This window comes from Festucalex cinctus, chromosome 7 (assembly GCF_051991245.1).
Source record: "Festucalex cinctus isolate MCC-2025b chromosome 7, RoL_Fcin_1.0, whole genome shotgun sequence".
NCBI classification, from domain to species: domain Eukaryota; kingdom Metazoa; phylum Chordata; class Actinopteri; order Syngnathiformes; family Syngnathidae; genus Festucalex; species Festucalex cinctus.
Window position 1 is genome coordinate 16,389,303 of NC_135417.1, and position 12,375 is coordinate 16,401,677.

At 41.1% G+C, this 12,375-nt stretch overlaps 1 protein-coding gene across 2 annotated transcripts in view; it reads left to right on the plus strand.

Annotated features, from left to right (window-relative positions):
* Window positions 1-9,711, plus strand: part of LOC144022269 (uncharacterized) — an 18,714-nt gene extending 9,003 nt beyond the window's left edge. For both annotated transcript variants that reach the window (XM_077526940.1, XM_077526941.1), the window contains 5 exons: window positions 1,003-1,290; window positions 2,273-2,386; window positions 3,754-3,815; window positions 4,868-6,307; window positions 7,167-9,711. In XM_077526940.1, coding sequence (XP_077383066.1) covers window positions 1,003-1,290; window positions 2,273-2,386; window positions 3,754-3,815; window positions 4,868-6,307; window positions 7,167-7,196 — 1,934 coding nt within the window. In that variant the 3' untranslated portion in view covers window positions 7,197-9,711. The remainder of the gene's footprint in view (window positions 1-1,002; window positions 1,291-2,272; window positions 2,387-3,753; window positions 3,816-4,867; window positions 6,308-7,166) is intronic.
* The last annotated feature ends 2,664 nt before the right edge of the window (window positions 9,712-12,375 follow it).

Below are 12,375 nucleotides of genomic sequence, written 5' to 3' on the forward strand. Positions count from 1 at the left end.
ACCGTGAAGGAAAGGCGGAATGATCGACCACAATTTTGACCTTTGACCTTCAACCTTTGGTTTGAGTCCAAGCTCTAATTTTACGAGTTGCACCTGAATACAAATCACAGCACTGGCCAAACTGTGACTTATAGTCTGAAAAATACAGTATGCAAGATAATTTGCAGAATAAAGTCAGAATATGCATTTGCTAAAATTACTTTTCTTCCAGTATTTTTTCATCTGTATACTTATAAAATATTGTATTTTTTTCTCTCATATACTATATTGACACGACTCTCGTAACTTTCCGTCTTTTTATGCTAAAATTTAGTAGGCCTATTTTTTTTTTATATATATATATATCATGAGTCACACATATTTCTGCATAACATTAGGCTTTTTGTCTCTAATAGCTTTAATATTGTCATAATTTATACATTAGTCACAGAGAAGTCAAGGCAACTGTTGAAAATGCAAATAATACCGAAGCTGCACCCTTATCCATAATGGTGCATAGATCCATAGTAATTTTTTTTTTTTTGCTAGCTAATTAAAGTGAACCTTCAGTTCCTTGGTGGAGGTAGTAAATCGGCTTCAACAACCCAGAAAGTCTCTTGGTGTTTGGAGGTGAAAACAAATCAATAGTAAGTGTATCTTGTGATGCTGATAACAACCTGCTGTGTCCATCACTGCACCAGATGGGCCCGACATCCGTTTGCTCAACTGCGGGGAGAATTAAGACCTTTTTAGGATTCGCCAATTCTGCCTTTAGTCACGTAAATTTTATTTACTGTCAATTTTCATTTACAGTATATATAGGGATGGGAATGGATAGTATTTTTACGATGTCATTTGTTAAAAAGACATACGGGAAAAAGACCTTGAAAAATGATCGACTTTAAAATCGTAATCGCAATATTGAGGAAAAATAATCGCTATTAGATTTTTGTTCTTTTATTTTACTAAATCATTCATAATAATATTGTTTCTGTGTTATCTTTCTTCCCTACAAACCACCAGACGGACCCGACACGCCGGTCCTGACCAAGGACGCCCCCAAAGACTGCGTGGGAAGCGCCGACATCCTGGCGGGCCAGATCCTGCGTCTCACCTGCCTGTCAGACTCGCTGCCGCCCGCCCTCTTCACGTGGCGGCGCGACGGCGAGCCGGTGGCGTCGGCGCAGCCCGACAGCGGCGCGCTCAGCGTCCAGACGTCGTCCACGGACGACAGCGGCCACTACTCGTGCACCGCCCGCAACGCCGTGACGGGCGGCGAGTCCGAGCGGGCGACCGACGTGTCCGTGGAAAGTGAGTTATGGCCGAGGTTGACCTCTAGGCGGATAATAATAATGATGGCGCTGGGTTTTAGAATGGCGTCCCCCCCGCTTACCCCGCCTTCCGCGTATCTGTCTTCATGACAGCAGAGGGACACAATGCATCCTGGGAGATTGATCTGGCGGGAATGTGGTCAAAGTCATTCGGTGACACGCACACACCTCCACCTTTTCGTTTCATTTATATTTTTTTCTCTCCTCCTCCTTATCTGTTCTCTCTGGCCTCATTATCTTTGTTTGTTGCCGCTGCCAAGCTGAAAGGGCAAAGCAGGGTTTTTTCTTTTTTTTTTTTCTTTTTTTGTTACCACCATAACTCAAAAATCAGCCCACCTAATTTCCTCAAAACTTTAAATGGCTATTTAATATCCACAGGGTCACTTTGAGACAATAAAAATACTGTTAAAATTAGGGAGAAAAAAAAAGTCGTAAAGTTTTGAGAATAAGTCGTAACATTCCCTCGTTAAAAAAAAAAAAAAAAAAAGACTTCATTTCACTACTTTTACAATGATTTTTTTCCCCACGATATTACCTCTTACAACAGAAGTTGTAAAACCAAATAAAGTGAATATTAAAATTCCATCTTTATTTATTATTCTTTTTACTAGAATAAAGTTGAGATTTTACTTGTTACAAACCGCGTGTTATAATCTAGTGTTGGGGCCACGTTAAAATAAATAAATAAATTACTAGAAAAAAAGTCATGCAGTCAAGAATATAGTCACAATTACGAAGGACTATGACAATTTTTATGAAGCTTTTTACCACTTTGAAAAATGTCCTAATATAATGACTTGTGAAAATAACAAAGTCACACAATTTCACTAAAATTTCAGTAAAATTTCATAATACAAAGTATTTGGGACACTCTTAAAACGAAAGCCCTCTTAATTATACAACAAATGACAGGTGCTAGCCTTGGGGCCTGCCTCTGATGTTTGTTCATGTATTTCTTTCAGACACGTGTCTGGACGTCGGCGAAGTGGCGGGCATCGTGATTGGCAGCTTTCTGCTGCTCGTCATCCTGGTGCTGCTCATCGTGCTGCTCGTGTGTCTCGTACTAAGGAGACGGGGTAAGGATGTTTATTAGTTTCTGAACAATTTTGTGAGATGTTTTTTTCCTTTCATGATTGTATGTTACTCTGGTAAAAAAAAAAAAAAAAAAAAGAAGAGACATTTGGAGATATTTTATTACCTAAAATAAGGCTATAATACTATCAGATGTTTATACGAATGTTTATTATTAGAGAATGGCTTGGTTACTATTTTCGTTCCCAGTGCAAGTCTAGTACAAAGCATGCAGTCTTGTGTGCATGGGAGTTTTGTTTTTTTTCCTTCTTCTTCCTCTCTCTCTTTTGGTATTTTCCAAGACGTGTGCAGGTAGAAATGTGAATTTGCACCATTATGGGAGTGAACACAGCTGGCTTTTTTCCCGACCGATGCAAGCAGCTCCCCACATTTTCTTTTAAATTGAACGTAGGAGACGCACGTGGCCTACACTCTAAAAAGAAAATTGTTGAACCAATTTGAATTACAAATTGAATTGTTGACCAACTTGAAAAAAATAATAATAATTTCAAGTGGTAACACACGATTAAATGAAGTTAGTCCAAAGTGAATATATTAAATATGAGTTCATTAAACTTAATACTTTGGATTGGAGTCACTTTGGATTAACTTTTTTTTTTCTTCTTCTTTTTTTCTGTTCTTTTTTCGGAATAATATGTAATAATAATAATAATAATAATAATAATAATAATAATAATAATAATATAATCAGGTGAATATATTAAGTTTAAGGAACGCATAATCACTTAAACTTAATATAATCACTTTGGACTAACAATCCTAATTTCATTAATTATTAATTAATTTAATCATGTTACCACTTGAAGTATTATTATTTTTTTTTAAGTTGGTCAACAATTAAATTTAGAAATCTTAAATTGGTACAACAATTCTCTTTTTAGAGTGTAGCTATGAATGAATCAAGATTTCAAATTCTTTCCTATATCAATCAACATGACTGTTTAATTGGATTTAAGGCATTTATTTATTTTTTAGAGGGCACGCATTTTTGTTGTCAGCTTTTCGCAGTTGCATTTCATAGCAAGTCATGTTCTGTTTTTGTACAAATATCCATTCATAAGTATTTCTTCCATAGCACCTCCTATGTGACACAAAGTATGAGAAGGTAATTTAAAAAAAAAAAAAAAAAAAAAAAAAGTGTTACTACCTGTTTTATTTTCCTGAGGCATTTCTTTGAGACAAGGCAATTAGTTTGATAATGATCTATGGGCACAGAGGTATATTTGAGGAAATGCCTCTCACTAAATCTTGTATTTACTGTCCAGCTCTTGCTATTACTGGCACCACTACCACCGTGTACATGATTTTGAGGCTGTCTCCTGGTAATTGTTTGCGGCTGTTGTTGTTCCAGCGCGACAAAGGCGAAGAGAAGCCATCATAGTACAGAAGAACCACACAAATCCCCGGCCTCAAGTAAGCCAGCTCGTGCACGATTTGCTATTGATTTGAACCAGTGTCTGACGGCGCCATAGAGATCCTGACGTTGACGTCGCGCCTCCCAAAATGGCCGTTCGCGCAACCATTTTGGCATGATAGGAAACATATCTGCCACTTTGAATAAACGCCACACTTAAAGAATGAAGACAGCTGTTGTGAACCAGCTACCAGAACAAGAAGAGGCAAAAAAACAACAACAAAGCTGCAGTCTACCAAAAGAGGAACCAATGCGTAGCCAATGTTGCACTTTGTACATGGTAGCTGAATCAGCAGATGCTAACTGTTAGCACACGCAAAAATATGGGGGAAATAATCTGTTGTCGTTTATTTGTGCCTTTATGGTTTAATAGATATTACACAGTTGAATTTAATAACTGGCCAACACTAGGGGTGTGAATTGCCTAGTACCTGACGATTCGATTCGTATCACGATTCACAGGTCATGATTCGATTCGATACCGATTAATCCCGATACGAATTTATAAGTCGATTGTTGCGATTTTTTTCATTCAAATTTAGAAAATACTAATCAGTAAGCTTGTAGAGTGTAAGATTTATATGAAAATGTATTATTTATTTATCTGAAATTTCAGTCTTATAGAGGTTGTAATCTGTTCCATGTTTGAACAGCATTAAAATAAAATATTAAGGCTTAATGTTCCTTCATATAACATTCTTCCATGCTCGAGGTGTGAATCCTAAAAAAAAAAAAAAAAAAAAAAAAAAAATTGATTCTGCCGATTATTGAATCGATTCGAGAATCGCGCGATGTAATATCGCGATATATCGCCGAATCGATCGATTCCTGACACTTCATCGGCAATCCAAAATGTCCTTTTCATCATAGTGACTGTAAATGCTCTTGGGCGGATAAACACAAGTTTTCGAACTCCATGCCATTGTAATCCATTAACGATGCACCAATAATTTCCTGCCGCAGGGGGGCGTGTTCAGAGAAATTCACGTGACGTCAGGGTCTTTATTGAAAGCTAACCCTCCTCCCTCATTTTTCTTCTGTCCGCATTAAGCCTCCAGATCCACGCGCTAACCTCGCAAGGGATCTGACCCAAGTTCCCGACCCCCCTCTCTTTCAATCGAACCCGCCAGCCCGCCGCTCGGCCGATTTGTACGCCACCCAGCGCCAAAGACCCGCTGACCTGCAGCTGAACCGCTTGCAGCGAAGCGGCCCTCAACTCCTCGGCAACGCGTCCTCGTACCCGCCCGACGGTGTCGACAACCCGTCTTTCGCGCGCGCCGACCCGCAGCCGACCAATTCCAATGTCGTCATCCAGACGGGGGCTGCCCAAGGCGACGGGGTCCGGCTGAGCTTGACGCAAGGGTCCCAGCAGAACGCGCCGATGCCCACCATCCACGTCAACCTCAACACCTTCCCGCAGCAGCAAGCCGCTAATAACACACCTCAAGTCGTCGACGTGGGGCAGTTGAATCCCAGAATGCAAAGCGGGTCAGCCCACCGGGGTCCAACTGCGAATCCTCAGGCTCAACCCGACCTCATTCCGACGGGATACACGCACTCCCGCAATGCCAAGACGCAGACATACCAACAGGAAGTCCGCGGTGCTTCCTCCCGGCAGCAGATGCCGTGGGATCTCCTGCGAGGGACGCCGGCGTATCCCGGCGGGACCCTTCCGAGGGGGCTGACCTCCGAAACGACTGACTACACCAGCCAGCCGCCTTTGCGACAACATCAAACGCAGCCGCGAGGTCGAAATCCTTTCAGGGAGGGTCGGGAAGGCGGGACCAGGAGCCACTCGGCTGATTTTTGGGACTCGCGCACTCTCAGAGTGCCGGAACTTGAGCCCGCCAACCACTCGCCCAGAAGCCCCCCGATGCAAAGGGAAAGAGATTTGCGGGTTCCGCCTGGCGCCCAACCTACTTCCAGTCAGGAAACCACGCGAAGCAGCAACCCGTTCGCAAACCAGCCGGCTCCTTTGAGACAAACGAACCCGTTTAGTGTAGATACCAGAGCCTTGGCTGATCCGAACCACCTCCACCAAGCGCAAGTGGCCCACCAGCAGAGGGCAGCACTGGCCCAAGCGGCTCAAACCCGCAGCGCCAGCCAACCTCGCCAAACGGCCGCCGTCCCGAACCAGCGACAACCCAGCACCCTTACCCAGGCGGCACTTAAATCCCACACCGACAACGCGCAGACCTTCCAGAACCGGAGACAACAAACCCAAGCAGCCCTGCTTCACCCCGGAACCCGGGCTCAACCAACTTCTGCGCCCACGGGGCCGCGACCTCCCACCCCGCCGCCCGTTATCCCACTCACTCGGTTCCGGAGCCTTCCCAGGACTCACGTCCGTCACAAATCGGATCAGCACCGCCCCGGGCATGGCGGGCACCGTCAGCATCCTGCGAAAGGGGCGGCGGCGCACGGCCATGCTCACACCCGAGGCCACGCTGCCCACGCCGGTCATGGCCGTCATGCTGCCCACCCGCACCAGGTGAGTTGTTTTCAGTGCTGTCAAATTCTCGTCATTGTCAAGAATTGCTGTCACTATCGAATAGTTTTAGAATCTATTAACTCCCAAAAACGTATAAATACGTTCTACTTTAAATATTACCATGCTCCCAAAGACGTATTTATACGTTTTTGTTGAATTAATTTTATACTAGAGCGTACAGAAAGCTTTGATACTGCTTCTGACATGAAGAGGTGACTTAAAGCAATGGCAATTTTCTAAAAACGGCCATCAGGTGGCAGCAGAGGATAAGAGATCAACCAGGGCCATGTTGCGACAAGCTCTTTCCCCACTCTTTTCAACAGATTTGTGAATAATGATGAAACTTAGCCATATTTTACTGCTAATTGCTGCAAAATGGAAACGGATAGAAATATCATTTTTTCCCTGATGAGAGAAGACACTCTAATCTTTCTTCTGGTAGGTTCCATGTTTTTTATAGCAAAAGAACAGAATATTCTGTGGGTCTTTCAAAATCCAATAAAACAGCCGGGAGCGAAGGGGGTTGCTTCGGTGAAAATGGCTGCCAGTCATATGCTTAAAATGAGAGGATTTGGAAAATAAAAACAAAACCAAAAAAGGCTCCAAAATATTACTCGATTGTCGATTAATTTGATAATCAATTACTTGTTGATTAATCGATTAATTTTTACAGCTATGTCAAGAAAAAAAGACCTGTAATCACATTACATTTTCACCGCATTTTATTATTATTATTTTTTTTAAGCGTTTGTCAGCTTTTAAGCGCACGGCTGCTTGTCGTCGGTCGCGATTCTCCTTCCGCTTTGTCTTCTTACGCTTGGTGGTTGTTGCACATCAACAATGAAGCGTTTGTCTCCAGCATCAGGCTCACCGAGGGAGGCCGAGGTGATGACAGATGTCGGCACGCCGTCGCTTCGCCTCGTCTCGTCTCGACGCTCAAACTAACAGCTGACGAATGGGAGTTGTGAAAAACACCACAACAACAACAGCAAAAAAGGTTCCTTTGTCCTCAATCTGGTTAAAGAAAAAAAAAATGGTGGATGAAGCTGCACAAGCACGTTTTACAAGATTTTCCTTAAGACAAGTTCAGTGAGTGAATTCTTTTTCGTCGTGTCGATGTCGTGTCATCATTGAAATGATAACGTACTGTAAGGTTGTGTCTTTGTGAACACGAGTGAAGTCTCCAGTTTTTTTTCTTTTGCGTTATTTGTGTTTCTTTTCTTTTAATAATGTTATATGTGACCTCACTAGTCTATAAATGACATTCTGATTAATATTACATTTGTGGAATATGAGTAACGAAGCAAAATACAGCCATTTTTATCCATCTCAGAAGGCGGCCATTTTGCAACTTGCTGTCAAGTGAAAATGACATAACAGTTGTTCAGGCAACAACCAATCACAGCTCAGCTTCAGAAAACAGGTGAGCCGTGATTGGTCGTTGGTCGCCCTGAGCATTGTGCCACAAGTTGCTTGGCATGCATGTTTTTCTATTATTTGATTTGTATTTGTTGGTTCAACTTAAGTGTTTTAATGTCTATCTTCTTTTCCACCATGCAGTACTGCTGATGTTGTGCCTTTTCCAGGAATGACTTTATTCTGGCTTCTGATTGGCTAAAATGGTCCGGTGGGGGTTACATTGTCACTGTTTGTGTTGGTGTGCACTTTTTCAGTATTTTGTTTGTTTTTGTGTTATTTAGCATAGTATGATTATTCTTTTCATGGATTCGCCCTTCTTGTCGCTTTTGTCTTTTTTGCGGATGACTTTCTTCTGACTTCTGATTGGCTCAAATGTTGGGAGTGCGATTTGATAGTTTTGCTTACTATTTTTTTAACTGTCTCTGATGAATGAGCTCCTCTTTTCTCAGTTCACCACTGTTCTTGAGAATGACTTTCTTCGGGTGTTTGATTGGCTAAAATATCCTGGTTGTGGTTATTGTGCCAAATGTCACTTATTAATGTTGTTTTTAAAATGGTTTACATTTAACTTAACCCTATAAAGCCTCAACAATGAAAAATATGAGAAATAAATCTGATTATTTGTAAATAACGTTTAAACTTTTTTTTTTTTTTTTTTTTTTTTATCAACTTCCACATAAGACTTTTGATCTGTGTCATATTTTATACACCCGGTCACAATGCTCTAAATCCATACATTTATAACTGTCAAAAATATAATAAAATAGACATCAAACATATTAGCACGGAAGCGTATTGCATTCAATTGAAAAAAAAATATCTCTTTTTTCTAATTTTTTGGGGAGCTTTGTTTTTTTGAGTAATTTTTTTTCTGTTTTTCTGAATACTTTTTCTTTTACTGAATATTTTTTTCTGTCATAAAAAAAATATTCTGAAAAACAGGAAAAAAAATACTCAGAAAAACGGGGGAAAAATATTAAAAAAAAAAAAAAACAGAAAAAAATATTCCGTTTTTTTTTTCCTTGTTAAAAAAATAGTAACCTCCACGACACATTTATTTATTTAATATATGTTTGGCTTTATAGGGTTAATGTTATTTTCAAGTGTTTTTAAGTGTTTTATTAACGGTATGATTTGGTCTTTCCTCAACTCACCGTTTAGTAGTTCTTTATAGTTCGACTTTCTTCTGCCTTTTGATTGGCTAAACTGGCCCGTTTATTTTTTTCCCAATTTTATTTTAGAATTTTATTGTTTTTGTTTGCATATTTTTTTTGTAAGAATACCTCGTGCCTTTTCCGTAAAGGATTTCTGATGGTCTGTCACAGTATTTATATGCACCACCTGATGATTTGAAAAGCGCATCCTGCCAATGACTACAAACTTTTTTTTAAAAAAATGCCAAATTATGCGTGCACGAAGCCTACATGGGAAAATACTCAACCTGGCTAAAGGAAATGCAAATTCCAGTCTAGCGATTAAGCTATACGCCGCTGTCCTCATGTACAAGGCACTATTTATTTTGCGCCTTCTGTTTACGGATGCTCGCCGCGACACTTCTCAATTAAGAGGATTGGCCTCGACGGAGCCGGCGACGCGACGCTCGGCTAACCATGAAGGGGATCCCACAATTGGACGGCTGCTTATTAATTAAAGGCTTTTATGCCACGTAAATGAGTTGGGGGAAGTAATTGCACCCATGCATGAGTGAGGTCAGCACAAAGGGACGAAGCCCGAGGCGCTTCCCGCTGAAAAAGCCAATTTACTGTCTTGCGCCGGGGTCATAATCATCAAGGAATGTCATTATTGCTTTATGTATTTATTGATTTGGAATTTCCGCAACTCAGGGATGTGCTTCAGAATGTTTTATTTCGCTTGTGGCTGATTCTATTTCTTCATGTTGTGTACTGCCAAGAACAAAGCTGAACGTGCCAAAGGTAACAATGAACGCAAATAATAATAAAAGTCTGCTTACTATGGACATCTTATGAATTGACAATTTGTCGTCTTTGTGATTGAATAGCACTTTATCTCATTATTTCGAGTAGGCATGTATTGATTTTCAATATTTGACCCAGAGTGTGCTGAGGTTGAATACTGCAAGTGATTTTTTTAACAAGCATGATTTTGAAACCAATTTTTAAAAACTTTTACAACAATTTTCTGTTTCCTAAGCATATTTATTAAGCCTTTGATTAAAAAGTAAACCCATCGCTTGGTGTTAAGTTGTGTTGTGCGTGTTTGTGTAGCACACGCCGCCGGTGAATAGGTCAAACCTCTCACAGACGCTTTTTAAGAGCACTGTTTATTTTTGCCGCTCGCGTTTTTGCCGTGTTTAAATTTAGAAAAGTGAAGAGCTGTCAGTGCTGCTGGAGTAGAACAACACAACCTTCCCGTGCGGTGGTGTTGTGGCTCTCGAGTCGCTTGCAAATACTCGATGTTGAATGACTGTTTGATTGCACGCGGTTCGCAGTGTCTCCTCAGCATGCCTTCATTGTGATGTTGTTGAATCATTAAGGCTTTTCACACGCGCTTTTCAACTCGTCGGCGATGTAACCCTCCCAAGTGGGGAGAAATGAAGAACACTTTCACACAGCCACCCTTTAGTCAAGTCAAATGTACTTATTTTTATAAACTTTAATCATTTCGATTGACCATCTACCTAAATAAGTGTTGAAGTTGATACCATTCAATCGGCATCTAACAATAACGGCACTATCGTGATATTGCGATATTAAGGAAACCCCACTATAATGACAAGTTTGCCCTATATTATTTATTTGGTTGTTACTAACTAGGGATGTAACGATAAGTACGATATCGTGATATTGCGATATTAAAACTGCCACAATATTGTCATCGTCATGTTCATGATATTTAAATGCAACGCAACAGATTTTTTTCTTTTTTTCTTCACTCACTCATTCACACACGTAAGCTTCTGTGAGTGAGTGGGAAAAAAAATAATAATCCGTGCGTGCTTTCAAATTGCCGCGCGAGTGACGTCACGCAGCCGACACGTTCGCCCGGCCCCGTTTGCGACACGCCACCCCCCGCTCTGCGATTGGCTGAAGGGGTGTAAACACCGTCTTTCCACTGAAACGTCTCGCTCTTTACAAAACAAACACAAAATGGCAAAATACAGGCTGGGGAGGTGGGGGTTTAGGACAAAATCACCACCAAAGATTAACATGAACACAGATGTGTAGACTGAGAGAAAGTTAAAGTGTGTACATCCTGTATTTAAAAAGTGCATTTTCCTGAGTGAATCCGGCAGACAGCCCCTTTAATTACTTGCATCATTTAAAATGAAAAATATATAACATTCTGAACATCATATGCAAACATTAAATGCGTGTAGTCATATGTTTATTGCTACCTTTAGCGTAACCATCTGCTGTCAAGCTTAAGGATCGTCTGCGGTCAAAATTAATAATGTGATTAATCTGTATTAATACATGGTTAATGCGATAATTTAATGTGATTAATCAATGAGTTGCACATTAACTCTGACAGCACTAATTGTGCGTGTCTTTGGCAAGGTTTTGTATATGTTGTGCATTTTAATTTCATGAAACCCTGACACGCAATGGCTTCTCTGCCATGCGCACAGATCTCACAATCTTAGATTTTGAGAGGTTATACGGCTGTGCAATTGCTCGCACGTGTTACCTTATGGCCATCATGAGTTGTCACTAACTTAAAAAAAATAAATAAATCTAGCTCACCAAATTCCAAGTCAATTTGCATGTTCCCCTCACAATAAACCCCCACCGAGGATTCCCAAGTGGAGAGACTCTGACGAGTGGAGGTGTGCCAGAGGCCTGGCGATGCTGAAAAGTGGTGATTTATGGGAAAGTTGCGACGGCGTTGGCAAATGCGCCGCGTTCACCGGCGGTTAAGTGGCTTGTTTACGGGGCGCAACAATTGAAACGACGAGACAAACGCCGGCGCGGCTCGTCCCCATTTGCATGTAAATCTGCTGCCGTTTTCGCCACAAGGATGATTTAGTGCAGGACGGGTGGGCCACTCTTTGGGAATGCTTACACATCCCTTTGGAGGCGTAAATTAAAGCTCGGTTTGGTTTTTGTGTCTTGATGAATGTTCACGACATGCGTGTGTGTGCTCAAACATAAACACACACGTTCCACATCTAACTTTGACTTTTTCTCCTTACTCAGTCGTGGCGGTCGTAAAATATTTATGAAGCTTAGACTGCAGTTGATTTTTTTATTTTTATGTTGTGTTTAATTGACTGAGGCGGGTGACGACATGTTGTTGACGAGCAGCAAGCTTTGGAAAATGGCAGCTGATGCAGTGTTGACAAAAACAAACACCAACAGATATTACCCAGGATTCCAGATAGCTTTCAGAATCGATTGGATTCTTGATTCGAAATGGTAACACTTAAAGCTTGTGGTGGATTGCTGGAAATGGATGACAGACAGCGTTGAAAATGAACACATGCTAACTGAACAGGGCTTTGAATTCAACATTGAGCCTCGAATCGAAACCCTGATCCTCAGCCTCCCAACACTAAACCTAACCCGAACTATAACCCTCCACAAATACAAACCTTAACCTTCATACCTTCATTCTTTTTTTTTTTCTGGGGATAGGCCGCGATTGGGTCAAGTGAATAAATGAGCTTC